This window comes from Notolepis coatsorum, assembly GCF_963971535.1.
Source record: "Notolepis coatsorum genome assembly, chromosome: 11".
Lineage (NCBI taxonomy): Eukaryota > Metazoa > Chordata > Actinopteri > Aulopiformes > Paralepididae > Notolepis > Notolepis coatsorum.
In genome coordinates this window covers 27,724,832-27,750,787 of record NC_140175.1, presented here as the reverse complement: position 1 = coordinate 27,750,787, position 25,956 = coordinate 27,724,832, and the positions used below count along the sequence as shown (strand labels likewise).

Below are 25,956 nucleotides of genomic sequence, written 5' to 3'. Positions count from 1 at the left end.
GCTCAGCTTGGTCAAATGTCACTGTGGCTATTTGTTAGAATGCTTTACACTTGATTGGGAATAGTATAATAATAGCAATATATAACGTTATGCAATAATATGATAGTTGGTGTGACAGAATGGCAGATTGCAGGGAGTTTAAACTAAGGTTTACTTTGAAGGAAATGACCATCGAAGACGATGGCGGTCAACATGGTAGCGTGCGTTCAGCGATCGTGGAGCTTCCAGATAATAAGATAGTCTGTGTTGACTATCCAGCGGTGATCTCAAATGTGAACAGGATGCTGGAGACGGTTGGTGGCGAAGAAGGAGTGTCTAAGGTGAGCAGATTAACATTACAATACAGTACGGTCTATCTGTATGTCATATTATGTCCTGATGAATTGAAAATGGGGGACCCTGATGTAAACAAGACGAAAGTCTTTCTCTGGTCTGCATCCCCTTAACAATTGTGTGTATTGAGCTGTACTGTATTGTACCCATCTGCAATCGGTTAATAAAGTTTTCAATCAATCAAAACAAAGACAAGTCAGCAAGCCATGCTATATAATAATGTTGCATACAAAACGACAGTTGCATTTCAACTGTGAATTTACTGCAACATCAATCACAAGTTGTACATAAAAAATGGCTGTAAGCTAAAACAGCAAGACTATTGGGGAATAAAGTTAGTTAACTAACGTAGTAATTGAATTCAAGTTCAATCTTAGTTTTCTCTGTAGTTACTAACTATCGTTAGTTGTGTGGTTTATATGACCAAGTATGGTTGTCAATATTCCAATGTACAGTTTTGCTTGTACAGTTGTACAGTGTTCCCCCCCCACCTCCCCAACCTCCCCAATGTACAGTTTTTACGTAAAATTGTATATACTCTTTTCTGGACTCTTTTTGTATCACAAACAGTACTGTATTTGCAAATCTGGTATGTCATAAATGTATAGATGTAGCAGTACTGTCTATCTGTATGTCAAGTATGTCATATATGTCCTGATGAATTGAAAATGGGGGACCCTGATGTAAACAAGACGAAAGTCTTTCTCTGGTCTGCATCCCCTTAACAATTGTGTGTATTGAGCTGTACTGTATTGTACCCATTCTGCAATCTGTTAATAAAGTTTTCAATCAATCAATCACTTTCCCCCAAAATTCACTGTCTTTATTGGTGAATAAAGTTCAGAGCTATCGCTGTTTAATATTTTTTTTTGTAATGTTGCATGTAAAATCCCACAGACCTACGCTGACCCCAGTAGGCGACTGGAGCTGCGCTTCCGGCCCCAGGACCCCTTCTGCCACTCTCTGTGCGGCAACCGCTTCCCCTCCAGCAACCTGCTACTCCGAGTGCGGAGGCGGGTGCGTAAGAAGGACCCCGCGGACGCCCAGATCCACATGGACATCCTCGGAGTCATCGGAACCACGTATAAATTCCAAGGTTCTTCAAACCCGTGATAATAACATACATTGCTAGACTTCTTGTGCCTCAGATGTACCCTCTCTCCGACAAATGATTGATTGATTGAATTGATTGATTGAAAACTTTATTAACAGATTGCAGAATGGGTACAGTACAGTACAGCTCAATACACACAATTGTTAAGGGGATGCAGACCAGAGAAAGACTTTTGTCTTGTTTACATCAGGGTCCCCCATTTTCAATTCATCATAACATATATCACACACACGACATACAGATAGACAGTACTGCTACATCTATACATTTATGACATATGATTGTGGTGTTTGTACACAGTAGGGCGTAACGGATATTGTTTCCCCCCCCCCTAGGGATGGCGGACTTTCAGTGTCTTGCTGTGCATTCGGAAGATGGCAAGCACACGTCTTTGTATGACAAGATCATCCTGCGGAAGTCGGAGAATCAACAGTACTTTGAGCATCCTGGGCCTTTATTCCTCCCCCCGCCCATTTTCTCACGTCAAGACAATCCAGTGGATTATTTCTACCGACCCGACACTCATCACAAGTTAGTAGGGGGGGGGGGGGGGGGGGGCAGTATTGCAAGCTAATCATAGTATGGACCTATCTCAAATTGGTTGTGATTGGAGGATCAAGTAAAGAGGGCGGGGTTTGAGAGGTCAATTCCTCAAGATGTCCTACCAATGGCTTCAATGCCATGAACACAGCTCATTGGCCAGCACTGCTGTCATTGAATGATAATCACCTGGAATATGACCAATCAGGTAGACTAAACAAGAACCCAGTCCAAGATGAGAAAGTATGCCAATACCCTTTTTGAATAGCTTTTATCCACTACAAATACTTGAGGTTTGGTTTTATTTGGGCAAAGTGTTACACAGAGAAAGATCACAAGATGCAGTCGAACCAGAGGAGAGCGAGTGAAACCAAATACGTCACTTCACAGTGTAATCGGTGCGACCGAGGCAATCCAAGTGTTTCTGGTTGGAAAGTTTAAAGTGTCAACACACCCTCTTATGGTTGGGATCTATCTGGTATTCCTAGATTTTTTCCCACAAAGATGTCTTGATATTTTCACAGTGCTGTGTATGGTTGTTAACATCAAGTAAGTACGTCTGATTTAGCCTTCCTGTATGTTCACAGCCACAGCCAAGCACCCATCACGAGGGAAAATTTCATCCGATTGAATCGGGCCAGACGGCCCCACAACGCCATTTTTCTCAGTTTCACCGACGCCGCTGTGCCCACTGAGGGCCTGGAGGCTGCTGTGGTCAACTGGGAAAGAATTTGCATCAAGGAGAGCGACAGGAAGGCCGAAAAGGACTTGAAAGCGGTGAGTGCACTGTGCAGTAGCTTTGGTCCGTCCAGTAGGTTATATACCACGGCATACGCCACGTGACTTTCAAAGTTGTCAGATCGCTGTACTGTTCACACACAACACAACTTCCTGTCTCGTAGTTGGGAATCTTGGAATTCGTCGTGGTGGTATGCACAGTACGTGACTGATCGGTGACGGGGACGGGGGACGGGGGGACGGGGGGGGGGGGACAGGGGGGTAGACATTACAAAAACACATGGGAGAAGTGACACAGGTTTTAGTCAGAGGAATGCACTGGAGAAGGCACAAGGCAAGGTTTTAGCAGTTTCTATTTTGCTCCGAGAGAATGAGCCGTCGTTCTTTCCATGTCCGGGTCTAATTTTTCCCCATGCCAGACCCACTGCCTGGTCTCTGTCTCCCCATGCCAGACCCACTGCCTGGTCTCTGTCTCCCCATGCCAGACCCACTGCCTGGTCTCTTGTCTCAATCTCTCTCTTTCTCTGTCATTCTGTCTATCCCCACTCGTTGTTCTGCTTCCAAATATTCTCCTTGTGGTTATTCAGAATATGAAACTCTTCATCGCCAAATTCAGGTGATGAATACAGCTTTGAAGTTACGATCACAACAAGCTAGCAGAGAACAAAGGTATCTCCCAGATCTCCACCCATCCCCTTTTTGTGAAAGTGAATTGTATCCTTCGAGTGACATCCTTGAAAATGAAAAAATAGTGCTTGGAAAAGTACTTAAAAGTAATTGAATTTGATTTTGCAATGTCTGTGGGAACCCTGTGAATGAATGAATGAATGACTGCTAATAACAGAGACACCGATACCGATATTTCCCAATCCGATCAAAAAAATATTTTTTTAATTTCTTTCTATTTATTTTTAACTTTTTTTTTATTCAACAAACATGACCATGTTCACGTCTTAAACTCATACTGAGGCCTTAGTTTTGGTTTTAAATTGCATATCATCATTCATTTATTTATTGTCACACAGAGCAGAAGAATTTTGCCAAAACAAACCAATAGTATCCAGCTGCAGAACGGCAGACCAGCCACACTCTCAGACCCAAACGCATTACCCTTGGTTTAATTATACATCAAATTATTTATGTCAAGGATTGCAATGCCTCGCTTGAATGAAGTTAACTTTTCACCTGGATAACGTCAACATTCAGGGTGAATGTAATGTGAGAAATTGGGATTAAAAAAAAAAAAAAATTATAATAATTTGGTTCTGAGAGTGTGGCTGGTCTGCCGTTCTGCAGCTAGATACTATTGGTTTGTTTTGGCAAAATTCTTCTGCTCTGTGTGACAATAAATAAATGAATGATGATATGCAATTTAAAACCAAAACTAAGGCCTCAGTATGAGTTTAAGACGTGAACATGGTCATGTTTGTTGAATAAAAAAAAAAAAAAAAAAAAAAAAAAAAAATCAGATTTTTTTTATTTTTATTTTTTTGCCGATCCCGATCTTCGGAAAATCACGTGATCGATCCCGATCACGTGATCGGATCGGGACATCCCTAATATAAACACATCTGTCTGTACATCCCTGCACATAATCCTTTTACATATCTACTATATCTAATCTATCTTTCTATCGTACATATCCCTTACTTACTCTTGCTGCTGGCCAGTATGACTTACTACCATATAGTCTTTATATTATACCTGTATCACTGTACATATTAATACTACAACTCTGTACATACATCTGATTAGCACTACATTATATCCAGTCTAATCACCTATACATTGTATATTACTATTGCACTTTACTGTTACATTTGCACTCTGGTTGGATGCCAAACTTATTTTCATTGTACTGTACTTGTGCTGTATAATGACAATATATGAATCTAATCTAATCATGTACAGTAACGTAATTAGTGCTACGTCACTGTGATTACTGTTCGTTTAGAATGAGTGAAACCTTTTTATTTATTCTTTAAAGTTCACTTTGATCTTTATATACACACACACGCACACACACACACACACACACACACACACACACACACACACACACACACACACACACACACACACACACACTAAGGTAGCACAATCCCTTCACAACCTAGATGTCATCTCTTTTTTATTTCAATCGGGAGAGACTAGATTTACGAAATTAAACAAACAAGCTTTTATTTAAATACAATATTTGATAAATCAAGCAGCAACCTGGAATGACAGCAACACAGAGATCGAGCAGTACATGAAGATATATGAAGACCGGCATACGTATGTTCAAGTTCAAGTTCAAGTTCTTTAATAGTTGTCATACAGAAGTACAGAATACTTTCATACAAAATGCTTCTTACTGTTACGCTCCAGAGACTGTGCTAGACAAGATAGTATCAAATAACATAATAACATAATATAGCATGAATTTAGAAGAAGAAAATGAGGTCACAGTGTTCGGTATAGACATATGTACAATGTTCTGAGTTACCATATAATATACAATACACAATACTATGCAGTGTACTAATGTACAGTACTATCTAGTGCAAAGCAGAAATGGGATGAGGTACAATTTTAGGTACAATTTACAGTAAGGTGTACGAGTTGTAGTGCAATCCTTCATCCATAAATATAAAGTGTGGGGAGTGGGTGCTACAGTGTGTTTGTTTAAAGTGGGTGTGTGCTATAAGTGTGTGGAGTGGGTGCTACAGTGTGTTTGTTTAAAGTGAGTGTGTGCGTGTGGATGTGTGTGCTATGTGCGTTTGGTGGTTGTTGTTGTGTAGTGTTCATTCATTGTTCGTTTAGCAGCCTGATGGCCTGGGTATGTGATTGGTTCCTGTGAATCGTGTTAGAAGGTGTGTCTGAGCTAGCTTACTGATTGGGTAGTTAGATATTAGGTGCTGTGCGGTGATGGTACACTGATGATGATCACTGTGTGGTGGTGGTACTTAGGGATGGGTACCGAATTCGGTACTTTTAAGGCACCTAACCGAAACACGTCGGTACTACCTTTTTTTCTTTTCATGTCAACGTTCACGCGCACAATATATGCTTACCTAGGATTTGACTTGATTCAACAACAAAGCAGTCGGAGCAATGGCAAGCCGAAAACGGTCGAAATTGTAGTTATTTGAAGTTTGGATTTATTTTTCACGACTGAGGTAGGTAAATAAATTTTTTTGAGACTAAAGAACCGATGGGTACCGGTAACGATTCACAGGTACCAGTACCGGTACCGTATCGGTTCAAATGTGAAAGGTACCCATCCCTAGTGGTACTGATGACCACTGTGGTGGTGGTGGTACTGATGACCACTGTGTGGTGGTGGTACTGATGACCACTGTGTGGTGGTGGTACTGATGACCACTGTGTGGTGGTGGTACACTGATGATGACCACTGTGTGGTGGTTAGGGCTGACCTTCAAAGCTTTTTTTGGCAATCGAAGCTTCGGGGGCCGAGCTTCGATTTTAATTCGAAGCTTCGAGAAAAAAAGAAAATCTTATCTTATGTTGTGGGACTTGTACAGCACTTTGGTAAACTTTGTTGTTTTTAAATGTGCTCTATAAATAAAAGTGGATTGGATTAATTAATTAAGTAGCCCCTTTCGTGACTGTGACGCAGCCAACAAGGTTTCACTCGGCTGCGCTGCCTGGGTGCAGTGGGGCTGCTCTCACAGCCAACGACATGACATTACATAATTATGTTGCAACCTTCGTCTATCAAGCAAACAATTATATTATATTTAATTTATAATTTATAATTATATCAGACAATGCACCTACAAAAGCAGATGATTACAATTAAATTAGCCAACTTGGTAACACATTAGTCATAGCAGCATAGGCATAGCCTTATTAATGTTTTGTGTGGCGTCGTCGTCGTGTACAACGATACTTTTTAGGTGATTTGACAAAGTTGTTGTGGAGTTGTGATATGCCATTTTCTTCTGGCATATCTGGCACTAGGCTTTTTGGGCATTGTCTTTGCATATTTTAAAGTGTAACCACACGTCTGATTACTTCTTCGTCGACATGTCTGCTGCACATGTCCTTGTTGTTTTCAACACAGATCATCTCCACGTGCTTGTTGTAGAGAGGTGGAGTCGAGGCGCCGCTTACTTTCGTTTCATTGGAATGGAGGCGCAAGATTTTGGAGGCAAAAGAAATATTAAAAAAAAATAATAAAAAAACGGGTGGTAACCCGTGTTACCACGCAAACAAATCACGGAGATGGCCAGTTCGCCCGCAGCATCTAGTGCTAGTAACGTTAAGCTCTCAGAATGGTAGCAGTTCGCCCGCAGCTCTAGTGCTAGTAACGTTAAGCTCTCAGAATGGTAGCAGTTAGCCCGCAGCATCTAGTGCTAGTAACGTTAAGCTCTCAGAATGGTAGCAGTTAGCCCGCAGCATCTAGTGCTAACGTTAAGCTCTCAGAATGGTAGCAGTTAGCCCGCAGCATGCTAGTGCTAACGTTAAGCTCTCAGAATGGTAGCAGTTAGCCCGCAGCATGCTAGTGCTAACGTTAAGCTCTCAGAATGGTAGCAGTTAGCCCGCAGCATGCTAGTGCTAACGTTAAGCTCTCAGAATGGTAGCAGCTCGCCCGCAGCTCTAGTGCTAACGTTAAGCTCTCAGAATGGTAGCAGCTCGCCCGCAGCATCCTACACACAACAACACACACTCGTTACCACAACGCTTTACGGTATTTTCACAGCACTGTCGCAACATTACCGTAAAGCGTGAACACCGTTGTGATCATACACAACACTACAGTTAGCTCTCAGAATAGCCAGTTAGCCCGCAGCACCAGCAACGGTAAGCGTGTCTCATTTAATTTCACTCACTGAAGCGGGGTTCCCCCTCCTCCTGTGTGTAGAAGACAACCAGCTCTGCATGGCTCGCCCCACTGCGTGTACCTGTTCCGCAACAGTAAGTGACTTCCGGGGTAGGCCTGATTGGCCCCGACAGGCACGTGACGCGGCAAACTCAGGACGCGCAACGAGGCTGCTGAGAGCTGTCGCGCGGAAATAGGCTGTCTATTGCCATTCTCTAACACAAACTCTAACCTTAACCAGCTCCTTAACAGCGCCTAAACTTAACCGTTCTAACCTTAACCAACTCCGAAACAATGCCTAACCTTAACCTTAACCTTAACCATGCCTAACCTTAACCATAGAAAGAATATTGCCATTCTCTAAGACAAACTCTAACCTTAACCAGCTCCTTAACAGCGCCTAAACTTAACCGTTCTAACCTTAACCAACTCCGAAACAATGCCTAACCTTAACCTTAACCTTAACCATGCCTAACCTTAACCGGCGAAAGAATACACGTTAAAAAAAAAATCACGTTAAAAAAAAAAGATTTGATGGGATTCGAACTCACCAACAATGGACCGCAGGATCGCAGGACCGGTGCTCTGCCAGGTGAGCTATAGCGCCGAATGAGAGTCATGTCGTATTTGGACGGTTACGTAATTCCGTAAGCTCTGACGCTCGGCTCCGCGGAGCGTGCCGCGCGGCAGAGAAAGTTGCGCGTCACGTGCCTGTCGGGGCCAATCAGGCCTACCCCGGAAGTCACTTACTGTTGCGGAACAGCTACACGCCGCCCCACTAGTGAGGACTAGTCTCGCCCTCTGCTGGCACGTGTGTGCACTACAACAAAACTCTGTTTAGACGGTATTGCCCCCGGTATATCGTAATACCGTCATACCGCGCAAGCTTAGTACTGATGACACAACGGTGTCTCAACACATTTGCACTCATTGCATGGCAACCTCTCGTTTGCCAAGATGCATGATATATTTTCCCTCTGTCTCACTTAATTCCCTGTTAGGAAGCACCTTGATCCATCCTGTTGCTCAAAAGTCTTTCCACTGTAGCTTATCATCATGACTCAACAACTCAACAGTTGATTTAGCTTGGTCACAAGCACTATGTTTTGTGTATTTATTTATTTACCTATGTATTTATTTATTTGACTAATGTGGAAACTACTACTCATTTGAAAAATATCTATGAAAAAAAAAAAAAAAAAAATTCTTTTCCTTATTTGGATAAGCACAGCTACATTAAGGTTACACAGAGTTATACTTACTATGTACCACTACTGCTAAAAAAGATTTGCACTAAGTTCTCTTTTACCTCCTATATTTATTTCAATCATACATAAAAAAAATTTAGCCACTGTTTATACTGTATATAATAGTCCTGTATAGTGTATGTACATTGTGTCCCATTTGTTACTTATGTTTATAGTGTACTATATTTTACTTTATGTTTATAGAATGTAATAATAAGGCTGTCCCCGAACCCTGTTTTTGGGATTCGAACTTCGTCAGGGTTTTTCGAACGAACGTTCGAACCTTCGTTTTTAATATTTTTTTTTATATCCTCAAACTAAATCCTCAATTTGAATAAAGTGATTAATCTGATAAAATTCGTCTTTTTTTATTTTATTTCGTTTTTTTTTTATTATCAACTTTCCAGACCCAGCCCAGGGAGAAGCCCCAGCCCAACTAAATCAATGAAATAAACTTTCTTTAATGAATATAACTCATCAGTTTCTTTTAATACTATAATATTAGTGTAGCCTAATCTTTATCTGCAACTGTGAAGAAAAACCCCATTGGTTTAAACAGAATAGAAAAAAATATTTTATTTTTTATTTAATTTTTTAATAAAAAATTCTAATGTTGATTTAAAATTCGAATGCCAACGTAACGAACGAAGGTTCGAACGTTTGGGCTCAGCCCTAGAATGTAAATGTAAATGTATATTAGATATTTTTTTATATACACCGTGGGAAGGGGGATACACAATTTAATTTCTCTGTATGTCTTGCACATTATGAGAAGCGACAATAAAGCTGACTTTGAAAATAACTGACCCCCTTTTCGAATCGTGTGAGAAGGTGTGTCTGAGCTAGCCTTACTGATTGGTTAGTTAGATATTATGTGTGAGATTGAGCAGTACAAGGTATATGACTGGCATACATTTGTGATTGGTTCCCTGTCAATTGTGAGAGAAGGTGTGTCTGAGCTGGGCTTACTGATTGGGTAGTTAGATAGTATGTGATGACAAAGACCAGTGAGTTTTTTTCCCGAGATGGAACATGCCTTTATTTGGATAAGCACAGCTGCAGAAGGTTACTCGGAAATCACTTTCCCCGGCACCTTTTATCTTATCCCAAACCAAATGTTTTCTTCCTAGATGTTTGAGAACCGGCCCATCTGGTCACGCAACGCAGTCAAGGCCAACCTGGACATCCATCCAGAGAAGCTCAAGCTGCTGCTGCCTGTCTGCGCTTACTACATGGTGAGCCCAGCCCACGGGAGCGTGACATAAGAGCAAAAGGGCCGTTGTGTGTATATTTGGTCAATTACTTTATTTTCTGTCATCATTTGATAAGACCATGGATAATTTAACGCATCAGCTACTCGTGAAGAAAATCATACAGGTTATCTTATCAACCATCAAAGTAATACATATTGATACCGCCAGTAGGATATCACAAAAACACACACTGTAGGGATGCGCTACAAAAACACACACTGTAGGGATGCGCCACTGATATGGTGTTTTCAGGCTGATACTGATATCAGTTTTTATTCCCATATCGACCAACGCTGATACCAGTTGATAGAAACATGCCCATCATCAGATAATGAAGTGATATCATTCTTTTGCTCACTTGGTATGTGCATTAAGCAAAACTCTGGCTCCATAAAGGTCACAAAAATGGCGATTCGGACAATTATTTGCTATACGATTAAAACCGGACCGATACCAGTTGTGCTTTTTAAAACCTATATCGGTGTGATATGATACCAATTGTTATGGATGCATCCCTAGTTTATGTTTTTTACTGACACTCTCAAAGTGTGGTGCAAATCGGACAAAGAGCTCACAAGTAACGCATAACTTCCTGTTCACGACGCATTTATACGGCTGTGATTGAAGAAGAAGATTACTTTATTGTCAACGTACACAAGACGATTTAAATTAGTCTTCGCATATCCCTCCTAGTTACACACAGACACACACGCACACACAAGAATAAGGTAAACAAGAATACCCTGAAGAATCTGGCAGGAGCACTCATTCAAGGGTACTACGACTATGCTTGCACCTCATGGTACCAAAGCACCTCAAAGGCACTAAAAACAAGATTACAAACATCACAAAACAAACTGGTCAGACTACTGCTTGACCTTACTCCTAGAACCCACCTCACCCCTGCCCACTTTGACAACCTAGGATGGCTTAGAGTAGACGACAGAGTACAGCAATTTGCAATGGGCCTGGTCTACAAGATACACTACACCACTAAGGTACCCATGTACATGTCAAAATACTTCCCAAAGGTCAGTGAATACTAGGGATGGGTACCGAATTCGGTACTTTTGAGGTACCGAACCGAAACACGTCGGTACTACCGAGTATCGAATCAAGTGAGAAACTGAAAAAATAAAAATATATATATTTTTTAGTCATTTTCTTTTTTTACTTTTTTTTTTTTTTACTTTTTTTTTTTCATGTCAACGTTCACACGCACAATATATGCTTACCTAGGATTTGACTTGATTCAACAACAAAGCAGTCGGAGCAATGACGAGCCGAAAACTGTCGAAATTGTAGTTATTTGAAGTTTGGATTTTTTTTTTTACGACTGAGGTAGGTAAATTAAATTTCTTGAGACTAAAGTACAGAAAAAGGTACCGTTGGGTACCGGTATCGATTCACAGGTACCGGTACCGGTATCGGTTCAAATGTGAAAGGTACCCATCCCTAGTGAATACCACGACCACGACACCAGAGGGAGCTCCACAAATCATGTTAAACCCAGATTCGGCTCAAACAAGGGACTAAACACGTTTCTCAATTATACCACATCAATGTGGAAAGCCCTACCCACAGCTGTAAAGGAATGTGAATCACTACCCAGTACCCACCTTCAAAACCACTCTCAAAGAGCACCTACGGGAGACTGCAATTCGAAACTGGCCCCTGTAAATGTCCAAACCCATCCCCCTCCAATGTACAGTTTCCCCACCCCACCCACCCAACCACCTCCAATTTACAGTTTCCCCCACCTACCCAACCCCCACCCCACCCCACCTACCCAACCTCCTCCAATGTACAGTTTCTTCCCCCTCAAATGTATATACTATAATATCTTTCTCTGGTCTGCATCCCCTTAACAATTGTGTGTATTGAGCTGTACTGTATTGTACCCATTCTGCAATCGGTTAATAAAATGTTTCAATCAATCAATTAATCAAGTCCTCATATCCCTCCTAGTTACACACACACACACACACACACACACACACACACAGTCCTCATATCCCTCCTAGTTACACATACGGCTCTTTAGCCAATCAGCTGCGGCTCCCTATTTTCATATATTTCATCAACAAAAATATTTCATCAACTAAAATATACAGTACGTCACACCCCGCGCCTCTCCCTGCCGTCTGCAAGTGACTAATATTGAGTTTCCGACCCCCCAGTAAGCTAACCATGGATAAATCCAAAAAAAGGAAAGTCTGAGGAAAATAGTGTTTAATTCAGCGTGGACAGATTAATTTGCTTTCACGACTAACGATGCAGGCTTACCTTACCTGTATGCCTGATATGTGGTGCGAAATTTGCGAACAACGAAAAATGTACTTTTTATTTGATAGATTTTCCACAAATAAGGGTCTTAAATATACCTGAATAGTCCAGGGTTTTATTTCAAAGTCGGTCTACAGACACCAGTGTTTTGTCTCCTCTTCTGTGTTTTATTAAAAAATAGGTCTACACAGCCAGTATTTTTTCTCCTCTTCATAAGAGGTTTTCCTTTGTTATAACGGGTAAAAACAGCAATACAAAAATCTAAATTTTTCCTTTTGTTGCTTTATAATCCCATTATACGCAAATTACTTTGGGTATACAATTGTCAGGCGTTTTATGCTAAATGTGGGGTATGCTTGGGGATATATAAAACGTTATACACTGTGTTATCGTCATTTTAAGGGTAAATAGGTTGTGCGGCTCCCTGAGCATTTTATTTTGTGGGACGGGGGAAAAGTGGCTCTTTTGATAGTAAAGGTTGCTGACCCCTGCTCTAGGCCATCCTGCCACCCTTGATTGTTCTTGAATCCAGCCATGACCTTTTTGAGTTTTCCTTTTCACATATAGACAGACAGACAAGCTGGGTCCAAAACAGGAGATACTAATTTGAAAATGTTGGCCTGATGGTGGCGATAGAGGAGAGGTAATGGGGTCACCAAAATCACTAGGTGTCTTCCGCTTCCAATTTGCCAAGATAACGTGGTCAAAGACAGATAAACAAGCAAACAGAAAGGGAGATAAACTGGGTGAAAACATGACCTGCTTGGTACAAGATAATGATAATGATCTGCACTAGTCAGTGAGGCATTTCTCCCAAATACCATATTCCAAATCTGACAAATGCTTTGCAAATCGTGTGCAGCCTCAGTTTTAATTTAAACCTAACATGTTGTTGTTTTTTTTAGAAAAGGAAAACCCATTTGTGTTAACATCGATAATCCGGCGTTACACATGGAAGAAGAGGTGTACACATCACCACCAAACCCCTTCCCACCCAGGTCCTAATGAGCACCGCGTTGTCCCGCAGGTGACGGGACCCTGGAGGAGTCTGTGGGTGAGGCTGGGATATGACCCCCGGAAGAGCCCAGAGTCCAAGAAGTACCAGGTGCTGGACTTCAGGATCCGCTGCAGCACTAAGCACGGTGAGAGAGAGAGGGAGGGAGAGAGAGAGAGCGAGAGAGGGAGAGAGAGAGAGAGAGAGAGAGAGAGAGAGAGAGGTGCCATGGGGATCCTTTTTAATAAACAATAAACTCAAGAGGCACTGGTGAATTGTTCTTTGAGGCCTCTTGTAACGCGACACCTGCCGCCTGTGTTGCCCTCTTCAGGATACTCCATGAACGACATGCCGGTGAAGGCCAAGCGGAGCACCCTGGACTACAACCTGTCCATCACGCTCAACAAAGCAGGTGAGTAATGGGGGAGGGGTGATGGATGGCCATGTGTGTAACCGAGGCTACATTCAGACTGCAGGCTAAAGTGGCCCAAATCAGATTTTTCACATCTGTTTTTCTTTTCCGTGACTCACCCAAATCGCATGGAATCTGATCTTTTCAATTCTGATTTGGGCCACTTTCATATGTGCTCATATTTTTGTTGCAATGTTACCTCAGTCTGAACAGTCATGTAGAGACTGTAGAGTGACATTTGTCACAATTCTTTTTTACGTCCCATCTTTTCTTTTTGTTCATTTGCGCATGCGGGTCAGTTCAGGAGCGTGACCAGTTAACACTGGAATCTGATATTTAAAACATAATGTGAACAGCCAAACGAAAAAAAATCTGACCAATAAATCTGAATTGTGCACTAAGGCTTGCAGTGTGAACGTAGCCTGGGATAAAACCATGCAGTGATAACCAGTAATCAACCCCGTGGTGTAAACTCACTGATAGGACCGCAGTGTTACATTTTGTGATACTGGTGGTGATCAGAGGTTTTGCTTTTAGGAGGCAGAGGCTGTTGTGCAAGTTCACAAGCCTCCTAAAATCAAAACATTCACAAACACAAGTCAAAAATCATATTTTCAGTTCTCAGAATACAGCTACCTTATGGAACAATGTTCAAATGCGTAGGAAATAGGAATACTTACGACAGAAAAAAACACTTCCACTAAAAATCACCTTTTAAATATTTCGTTTGACCACATGGTGACAATTTTATTCTAATATGCAGCAATGATTACATTTCAACAAATAATATATTGTGAGGACACCTGCGGAGATGTTCTGGGCGCATTTCATAGACGTTCCACCTGTTCTCTAGTGCCCCAGCCAGCTAGTGTGATGGAGCTCCCAGCCCAGGAGGGGCCCAGCACCAGCCGACAGCCCCTCACCATCAAATACCAGCTGAAGGTCTGTGACTGATTGTATATATATTTTTTGTATTTTATTGAATTCATTTGCACAATGATTTACATTTTTTTTTACGTTTACATTTAGTCATTTAGCTGACGCTTTTATCCAAAGCGACTTACAAGTTCTGTCCGACAAGTCATCAGGAAGGGTACAAATTAGGGATGCTCGATATTGGCTTTTTTACCGATACCGATATACCGATATTGTCCAACTTTTTCCGATACCGATATCAACCGATACCGATATATGCAGGGTTCCCCCCCCCCCCCAAAAACGGAATAATTTCAGGTAATTAACATTACATATGTCTTGTTGTGGAATTAACATAACATTATGCATACTTTTGACAATATAAAATCTGAATTTGTTCTTACTTGCTTGCCTGGGTAAATGAAGGTTATAGAAATATATAAAAGGTTCATGTAAAAAAAAAAAAGTATCACAAAGAAATTATCGTGATTTCAATAATAATCAAAATAATCGCGATTATGACTTTTGTCATCATCGAGCAGCCCTACTAGAAGCTTCGCACGTCAAACTTCCGCAATCAGTTTGGGCGAGTGACTGAGTGTACATACAGAAATAAGCAAAGAAAAGGCATATACAATAAGACAATGACAATGGTTGGTTTAAATTCTGCAACACAGGAGACAACTCTCAACAACCCTCTTCCTACTAATCAAAGTACTGTGAAATGTAGGCTGAGATCTACCAAAACATGCACTTTATTCACCTATGAACACCATGTGTTAAAGACGGGCACAATCTCTGGTAATGTAAATATTAGCCTGGGATGGCGTTTCCATTTATTAACACCAATTGTGACGTTGCGAGCTACACGCTCACTGGCAGCACACAGTGTGCGGATTCTACTTCCTGGACCACATGCCACCACAGCAGCTTCAAGTACCTGGGGGTCCACATCTCAGAGGACCTGACATGGACAACACACATAGACTCAGTCGTTAAAAAGGCGAAGCAGCGCCTCAACCACCTGAGACAGTTAAGGAAGTTCAGAGTATCTGGGAAGATACTCCAGTCCTTCTACTCCGGAGCTGTAGAGAGCATCTTGACTGGAAACATCACTGCCTGGTATGGCAACAGCACGGCACAGGACAAGAAGGCCCTACAGAGAGTGGTGCGCTCAGCCGAGCGTACCACGGGTATTGCACTACCAACCCTGCAGGTCCTATACAACAAGAGGTGCAAATCCAGAGCCTGCAGGATAATGAAAGACCCTCACCACCCCAACAACAGCCTGTTCAAGCTGCTGCGGTCAGGCAAACGCCTGCGAACACCAGCAACTAGGACAGAGAGACTTCGGCTCAGCTTCTTCCCCCAGGCCATCAGAGTCTTGAACACTGAACTCTCCACATACAAGCACACATGAGCACACACACAACACACACACTGTACACGCTCACACACTAGCAGCCACTTTAACATGAGCACACACACACTCATGCTGCACACGCTCACACTACGGACACTTTACAGAAGGAAAGATCACTTTAAGAATGTACAGATACCGATATGCCTACTTTGTTTACTTGTTATTGCACTATGTCGCTCTATTGGTTGGACTCTTATATTATACCGTACTTTTCACACTATAAGCCGCACCTGAATATAAGCCGCAGCAGCTAAATTGAATGATGTGTACATATATAAGCCGCACTGGACTATAAGCCGCAGGTGTTTTAATGTTTAATTACCATATGTAATTAGCATTGGGACACAATACTGTCGGACAAATAACAAGAATTAACTCATTTACAAGTTGTATTAAGTTTAGCAAATAAGGGAACAGATAAATAACATTTCAATGCAGTCAAAAAAGCAATATTTTGATTTTTACATTTTCGGTTTTGGTCACATCGAGTCACAAGCCGCACCGTTATATAAGCCGCAGGGTCGAAAAATGGGGGGAAAAGGTGCGGCTTATAGTCCGAAAATTCCGGTACTTGTATTATGCACATCGTTGCGGGCGAGACCCCCCGCATTTCACTGTATACCTGTATGCCGTGACAAATAAAACTCTTGTATCTTGTATCTTGATGCTAACACCTCTAACCTCTCCCAGGAATCCTCCTACATCTTCAGAGAGGGCATGCTGCCTCCCCACAGACAGATGTTCTACCAGCTCTGCGATCTGGATGTGGGAAGGTACGAGACGGCCGTCTGCACAAGCTATTTCTTTGCAACCATATCAAAGCGCGCCGAGCACCGGGGAATATCCAGCAATAACTGAATTGTTTGTCCACTTGTACGTTTACTAATACTTCACAGCCCTTATGGCTTTGACTCCCAATGACACGTGTATCTGTCTCCCTGTGTGTGTATCTGTCTCACTGTGTGTGTGTATCTGTCTCACTGTGTGTGTGCGTCTGTCTCTCTGTGTATCTGTCTCACTGTGTGTGTGTGTGTGTCTGTCTCACTGTGTGTCTGTCTCACTGTGTGTCTGTCTCTGTGTGTGTATCTGTCTCTCTGTGTGTCTGTCTCACTGTGTGTCTCTCTGTGTGTCTGTCTCTCTGTGTGTCTGTCTCACTTTGTCTGTCTCTGTGTGTCTGTCTCACTGTGTGTCTGTCTCTCTGTGCGTCTGTCTCACTGTGTGTGTGTGTGTGTGTGTCTATCTGTCTCTGTGTGTCTGTCTCACTGTGTGTGTGTGTGTGTGTGTCTCTCTCTGTGTGTGTGTCTCTCTGTGTGTGTGTGTGTCTCTGTGTGTGTGTGTGTGTGTCCTCAGTATAAGGCAGGTGATTCAGCGGAACGACGGCAAGGAGAGCGAGTGTGAAGAGAGGGACGGCTGGTGTCTGTCCCACACTAAAGACGATCTGAGAGACATCATATCAGGCATGATAAAGAAAAACATCCAGGCCCAGAGACCAAGTGAGTAGGGCTGACCTTCGAATATTTTTTTTGGGATTCGAAGCTTTGGGCCGAGATTCTATTTTAATTCGAAGCTTCGAGATACATTTTTTTTTGTTTGTTTTTTAAATAATTTTTTTTTGTAATCTTGTGTGACTTGTACAGCACTTTGTTCAACTTTGTCAGTGCTGTAAAGTTGAAACCTTTTAAAATCTTAGACAAAGGAAACACTTAATAATAATTAATTATGTCAGTCATAGTCCTGTGATTTATTATGGATTTCTACTGTTAATGTATTGTGTGTCTAGTTTTATGTTAAAAAAGGGTAAATAAAAAACATTTGTTCAAAAAAATTAAAAAGACAAAGGAAACACTTTGCTTTCATGAAATATTGTAAGCCGTCATTTGAGGCTTTATAAAAGCATCACAATGAACACAAATCTGTCAGTACCTAGTCCGACCTCATCTTAAATAACAAACAGCATTGCTTGTTGTAGTTAACAAAGAGAGGCAGAGTTGATTTAGCAAAAGATTTATTAATAAAAAAAAGATATTCAAATTTTATTTTCCCATTCGAATCCCATGCCCATCGAACGAAGCTTTGAAGTATTTAAGACAGCCCTACAAGTAAGACACTTTTCCACCAGTAACAGCAACAACACTCTCTTACAGCCCAGCCTCTGTGGGGCGACAGTATTGTCTGGTAGGGGTTATCGATACAGCATGGTATAGCGATATTTTGGTGGCAATATAACATGGTATCATGGACGCCAAGTATCGCATACCTTTTTGCTGCAATAAAAAAGATTGAAGTGAGAAGAACAGACTGAGAGCTTTCTCTTATTAGATCAAACGGATGTATATATATATTTTTATTGCAGATGTTGAAAACGTTTTCTGTTGAGGACATCATTTGAAGTTGAAAAAGGGTAATAAATCAAAATATATTGTGGAATCCCAATACTATCGTATTGTGACTTAAGTATCGTGATGATATGGTATCGTGGGGCCTCTGGTGATTCCCATCACTAGTCTGGCTGTAGCTTGGTGCTGTACTGTAGTTTGTTTCAGCTGTATTGGCTCTCTATTCTTTTAGAGTGACAATTCATCGCTTCTTTCTGAGACACTCTTCCCCTCCTCATAGTCAAAACAACACGTGCGTCGCGAACGGCAACGCCTGCTTCTTTCCGATCCAAACTGGGCCAGTGCTCCCTTACTTTCTCTGGAGCCCAGGATTGGAACAAGCTGCCTATCCCCATCAAGCAGAGCTTGAGCCTCCACAGCTTCAAGAGAAGCGTCAGGAAGTGGCTCATGGACAGAATAGAAGAATAGCCCCCTATAGTTTGAATGGGTTTCCAATCAGTCTTTAGTTATTGTGGGGTATACAATTTTAGCGATAGGTTAGTCTTATAATGTTTTAAATGTATGAGTGTTGTGTTATCGTCGTGTTTTTGTTGTGGCCTAACAGCCCTGGGACCATGACGGAAATAAGGGTTTTACTCTTTCTCATGTTATCCTTTGGATCCTTGTTGTGTGTTTTTAATCCATCAATAAAATAAAATCAAATTTGACCATTATGCACTCGGTGGCTCTTATGTCACGCTCAGGTTTGGATTGCCGTGGAGCCGGCCTGTTAGAACGCGACCAGACACAATGATTAGACCAAGTGACACCGTGTCCTCTCAGTCCGTGGTGCCAGGTGTGGTCACACATTACCCACTGGACTCCACCAGGTCATCAAACATGAACACAACATGTTTACAGTGGAGCTTGTTGTTTCTCTCTCACTGCAAGGCCTCCAACACCACCATGTATATAACCACTGGAAATAACTATTTGTTCTTAATTTACCCTCCTGATTAAATACAGGTTAATAGAGAGGCCATTGGGAGAGGAGATTGTGTTGAAACTACCAGTTATTTTTTTCTTTGATCATATTCCATGTACCGGTAGGTTGCCAGTTAGGGTACCTTGTGTATGCTGCACCTGTGTATACTGTTTACTCATAGTATATATTCAACATATAATATAACTGATAGTGAACAAACATAGATTATGCACTTCAGGAAAAAACATGAACAGCAGAGTAACCATAGGTTTCTATTTGGACCAACGCCCCTGACTTACATGTACTCTTATCAATAAATAGATTGGTTTTATCTTTAATGAGTCCATGAGCTTCATAGAAGGAAGGAAAATACTGTCTGAGTCAGCAGGAAGGGTGCTAGGGGGTGTGTTGAGTAAAATGAAAGTGTGCACTGACCTTGGGTTTTCAACATTTACACAACTATATGATTCAATGGTTGGTTCTGTTTTATTTTATGTTGCTGGAGTTTGGGGTTTTGATGATGCACCTGAATGTAATGCTATCCAGAACCGTGCCATGAGATACTTCTGGGGAGTCTATAAATATACAGAAAAAGGGGCTATAGAAGGGGACATGGGTTGGGACTAGGGGTGTAACGATTCGACCCCACAACGATTCGATTCGATTACGACTATTCAGGCAACGATTCAATGCATCATGAAATCTCTTCATTTGACCACGATTCGATTCGATTAGGGAACTGATTCACTCAGCATGAATGGACTATAGGTCAATAAAAACAATACACACAAAAGAAAAAGATAAAAAAAACATTTATTTTAATTTTTAATTTTCATATTCAAATCGATGCATCGATTCTAACACATTAGAATCGATGCATTTCGATTAATCGATGCATCGTTACACCCCTAGTTGGGACTCATGTTTGGTCAAGCAAAAATGTGAAATGGTTAGGTTATGGAACCACCTGGTCCAGTTGCCACATGACAGGGTGACTAAAAATATATTTAACTGGGACAGAGCACACGGTCATCCCTGGTCAAGAGAGATGTCCATGATTTTTTTCTTCTGCTGATTTAAGTATGGTTTTTATGAATAATCTGCAGTGTAAGGTTAGTATAATTAAACCAAAATGATCAACAATCAGGATAAGTGGAAGGTGGAGATATGGAAGAAACCTAAACTTAGAAAATATGTTGAAATGAAAGATTTTTAAAAATTTTTTACTGAACCTTATGTAATGTTACATTTAAAGAGGGGACGGAGGTCTGTGTGCCCAGTTAACGTCTGGCACCCTGCCATTGGCTGTGGAAGTGGGTAGATTCCAAGTTACACCTGAGGAGGAGCGGTTGTGTGTTCTCTGTGATCTGGGAGTGGTGGAAGATGAATATCATTTTGTTTTTCACTGCCCCTTGTACACCGACTTGAGGAGGGTTTTATTTAAGAAAGTTCAATTTGTAAATCCGGATTTGTTTTGGCAGTCTGAGAGTTGTATGTTGAGTTGTTTTTTGTTGAGGAGATTTTCAGTTTTGCAGGATTTTTGGAGAAAGCCATCTTGGTCTATATACTTATTGTTAAGTATACTATATATACTTATTGTTTATGTGTCTTGTAAGCCCATATGGGCTGGGCATACATCTGTATGTAAGACACAAAAATAAAAAAATATCAATCAATCAATCGATAGGACATACAGACTCATCTGCACCTTTAATTACACTGTTTACTTTCTCATATGCATATATTCAGAGTTAATTATATTGTTTACACTGCTTATTTTTATCTTTACTATAGTTGTATTGCCTATGTTTATGTCTTTCTACTATTGCCATGCCCATACCTGTGGACCATTTATACTTTTTCCAGAAAGCTACATTCAAAAGTGTGTCACCAGTATATTCAGATTCTAAGTGTTTTATTGCCCATATTTATTTATTGTTATTGTAATGTTATATATTATATATAAGTTCATTATATTGTTTACACTGATTCTTTTTATCTTTACTATAGTTTTATTGCCTATATTTATATCTTTCTACTATTCAATTCAATAAAAAAATAAAAAACGTTATTAGTCCCGCAAGGGGCAATTATTTTAAGGCATGAATACGGCAAACAGCTGCACTTATAAACATCCAAGACAAAACAGGGGACAAGAGACATACATGACACTGTTAGAACAGGATCCTTATATTGTTGATCTGTCAGTCTAATAAATAAATGGCCATACCTGTACCTCCCCTCCCCCATGCTGATCTGACGCCTGAAATTCCCCAAGGGGATCGATCGAGGAATATGTTATCTTTATTTAAAGGCATTCTAATCAGGGGCGTTTTTAGGGTTAGAAAACATTGGGGGCTTCAGCCCGGGGCCCCCCCTTTTTTTTTACAGTAATTAGAGATGAATACTGAAGAACTAGAATCATTAGAGGTTCTCAAAGTGAGGTCCATGTCCATGAGAGGGATCTGGGCAGTCCCCATAGAAAATTTAAAGTTAACAAGACCAAATCATCAGTTTCTTATTTATTTATTTAACCTTTATTTAGCCAGATAAAACATTGATCTCTAGTCTTTACAGTTTTCTTCAATTGCATAAACACTCAAATCAAAAGTATTACACAATTATCAAAACCTTACACTCAAGGAGCAAAACATAGGCCCAGATTTGCACCCCTATAAGCACAATGTCAGCCTCACACTTTTTGCAAAACAATACACAGTGATTTGCAAAACACTAAACACACTTGCATTACATTAGACACAGAATGTCAAATTATCACACATATGAGCCAATTGGTTAAACACAGTCATCAGATGCACAAACACACCATTGCTTAATTGTAGATACACCAATCAGGTTTAAGCACTATAAAAATGCAGCAGGTGACTTCACCTGTCTTCAACCAAAATGGAAGGAGAGTGAAGTACTGTACACAGAGAACGTGAAAATATACAATACATTCACCAAACACTACACAAGACAACCAATGATGCAGACTGATGAAAATATACATTTTCTCCCATTTTCCCAAATCAGTCAACATGTCAACATGGAGAATCACAACAAAAAATTATCTTTTGCCAGATCCAGCTAGGCAAAGAGATAATGTCTAGTATTTTCTGTACTCTATTTAAAAAAATTCAAAATTGTTTTTGTTTTACTGTAATTTTAACCTGTACTGGATACAGTATTTTATGTTTGTCTGATATTTGCTGAGCTTACAGTGTTATGCACATAGTAGCATGAAAACTGGGACATGTTTTGTTGTGATTCTCCATGTTGAAATGTTGACTGATTTGGTTATATGGAGAGAACATTTATATTTGCATCAGTCTGCATCATTGATTTGGGTATATGTAGATAAATAAATTATATTTTCATCAGTCTACACTACAGCATTGGTCTTGTGTAGTGTTTGGTGAATTCATTGTATATTTGCACATTCTCTGCGTACTTCACTTACAGTACTCTAATCACTGAGAAGTAGAATTGCTAAATGTGTTTTAGGTTAAGCACAGCAGTGTGTGTAACTGGTTCAAACAGAATTAAGTCATATGAAACGTGTGTTTCATATGGTAACAAAATGTAGTTTTTATAAATTAGTGTATGGTTTTGACAAGTGTTTAATTTAGCAAAGGATCTGAGGTGTTCTGATAATTGTGTGTGTGGTTGTGCTAATTGTGTGTTTTGAAACACCGGGCCCCGTTTTCAAAATCATGCTTAAGCAATCGGAAAAAAAACTGTATTGTGTGTTTCATTACATACATATGTTTCAGTCTTCTCATAAAAAAAAGATTAGATTTTTGGGTCTTTTCCTGCCTTTGGTCCGCTTTGCATTCACATCTCAAATGAACCGCAGCAGGGTTCACTTGCAAGAGTGAATGAGCTTTCACACCACCCCAAACCAACCGGACTATCCAAGGAAATTAACCAGGGTTCGATTAAAGCTTATTATAGTTTATCACAGTATCATGAGCATGTCTTTGTCAGTGGACACTGGACATGGGTATGGATGGCTCCAGGTGCTGCTGCGTTAAAGTGCACATCTTCAATACCTATCTGTACTATTTAAAAGCACAGTGCAGGACACACTCAAAGGTTATCGCACCTCAGAGATGGCAGTGGACATGTATGACAGGACAAAGGCCATATGTAATGGCCTTTGGATTGAGGAACATACTACCAGCCAAAGGAGGAAGCAGAAAAGGATGGACGAGTATGTAGTTGAGTCATCTTGTGGCACAAGCTCAGACCTCAGCTCAGGAGATCAGCTGAGACAGAGACTGTTCTATCCAGTCGTCGACAGAATGCTGCAAGAGCTTGAGAGCAGGTTCTCATGAGTTGGATAACAACTTATGAGAGGCATACAGGCATGTTATCCAGCCTCAGACCAGTTTCTCTCAGTGGAATTGCTGCAACCCCTCGCCACACATTACAATATCCAACTATTGCCAGAGGAGATCACTGTTGCAAAGTGTTTCCTGGTCAGGACAGGCAGAGATGCAGTCCCTACTATCCAAAGTGTCTTTTCCCTCCTGGATGATAATAATAATAATAATGATGATGCATTTGATTTATAAGGCGCCTTTCAGGACACTAAAAAAAAGTCCACAAATCGGTGAATGAAAAAATTATAGGATCAAATGAAAACTACTTACTAAAAATGGATGTTTAAAAGTACTAAAAACCAACAAAAAATACCAAACACTAACAAACATTCAGCACAGACAATGGGGATGCTGACATCTAAAAAAAGAAAAAAAGGAATGTAAACAATTTTTTTTCTTCTTTTTTTTAAGATCCGGGGCTAGGAGAAAAACATCCGGGGCTAAAGCCCCGGAAGCCCAGGGCTAACGACGCCACTGATTCTAATCTATTATCTTTTTCACTAAACGATGAATACCTCGGTTCCTCTCATCTTCTCAAGTGGACCATTTCTATACTTTTTTCCAGAAAGCTACATTCAAAGGTGTGTCACCAGTGTGCATGCCACAGAGGCCAATATGTAACGACTAACAAATCAAATGCACTGTATGATGTAATAATGTGTGAACTCGTTAGGACTATCTGTTGATTAACTGATTCTGTGGTCGCTCCCCTAGCAATGCCGGAATTTCGTGTGAGGCACCGACGTGCAGGTAGAAGACTGCTACCACCGAAGAAGAACGTGGAGCAGCAGCAGCAGCAGGAGGGGGGGGAGGATGAGGAGGAGGAAGATGATGATGAGGAAGATGACGATGTTGTTGATGAATTCCAGCCGTCGGAGGGAAGTGAAAACGAGATGGAAACTGAGATGTTGGACTACATGTGAAAATGGACTCGTGCAGCGACGCCCGTCTGGTGGAATGAACAAGTGTTATAGAAGTAGGATTATAAAACGTTCTACAATTAGGATTCCGTTGTTGAACATGCAAGTTTGACCCTTTTTGTATTATTGAGTTGTAAATAAAAATATCAGTTTTTGGTACAATGGTACAGTAAATTTTTTATATTTAATTTAATTAATTTAAACTCGAAAGGCAACTGATGTTTCCCTCATTTATGTTGAGTGTACATACAGAAATAAGCAAAAAGAAAAAGGGCATATAAAATCATAACAACAAGATGAGGCAAAAGTAAGGATAACAAATCGATTAAAACATGTACAACTTCATGTACAATGGTTGGACTCTGCAACAGAGGGGAGGATCTCAAGCTTTAAGGACTGTTGGAGTTCATTCCGTGAGCTAGAGGCATCATAGCAAAATGCAGATTTCCCCTGTTCTTTTTTTTATATTATGTTTTTGGTAGATTTTTATAGTTTTTCTCCGGGCAGTCCGGCAGAGAGAGAGAGAGAGGAAGTATGGGAGATAGAGGGGGAAGACATTCGGCAAAGGTCGCCGGGTCTGGGAGTCGAACCCCTGGGACGGCTGTGTTCCACCGCAGCGCTGTATGTGGTGCGCCACCCTGGCGCCCAGATTTACCCTGTTCTGAGCAAACCTAATCAGGTGTCGTGTGTCCCCTACCGTTGCTCAGTAGAGGGCGTGCTGCAGCCCAAGGGCTTAAGTAATTAAGTAACGCTTTATTATTGTATAGCACTTTTTTTTAAACAAAAGTGTTTGTAAGTGCTTCACAGAAAAAACCAAAATATAAATAAATGAATAAATACATATTAAGTTATTAGGAAATGTCAAAATAAAGAACAGAAAACATGACTTCACCGGTGGACATTGGCTAAACAAAGGGACATGACAAACAACAGAGCAGAGAGGCAAACAAATTCTATTCAGGCGGTCACATGGAGCTCCAATTGATTGATTGATTGAAAACTTTATTAACAGATTGCAGAATGGGTACAGTACAGTACAGCTCAATACATACAATTGTTAAGGGGATGCAGACCAGAGAAAGACGTTCGTCTTGTTTATATCAGGGTCCCCCATTTTCAATTCATCATAACATAAATGACATACATGACATACAGATAGACAATACTGCTACATCTATACATTTATGACATACCAGATTTGCAAATACAGTACTGTTTGTTTCGGTACATCCATTTACATTCCATGTACCCAAATAGTCCCGAGG

General features: G+C 40.8%; 1 protein-coding gene across 1 annotated transcript; it reads left to right on the top strand.

The window, feature by feature from the left end:
- Positions 1-24,819, top strand: gtf3c5 (general transcription factor IIIC, polypeptide 5). Its single transcript, XM_084324691.1, has 11 exons — positions 1-320; positions 1,231-1,429; positions 1,783-1,978; positions 2,575-2,764; positions 9,931-10,035; positions 13,367-13,481; positions 13,665-13,745; positions 14,599-14,687; positions 16,774-16,856; positions 17,434-17,576; positions 24,486-24,819. Exons 1-11 carry the CDS (start codon positions 120-122, stop codon positions 24,692-24,694), a joined length of 1,611 nt encoding a protein of 536 aa, XP_084180817.1. The 5' UTR covers positions 1-119; the 3' UTR covers positions 24,695-24,819.
- The last annotated feature ends 1,137 nt before the right edge of the window (positions 24,820-25,956 follow it).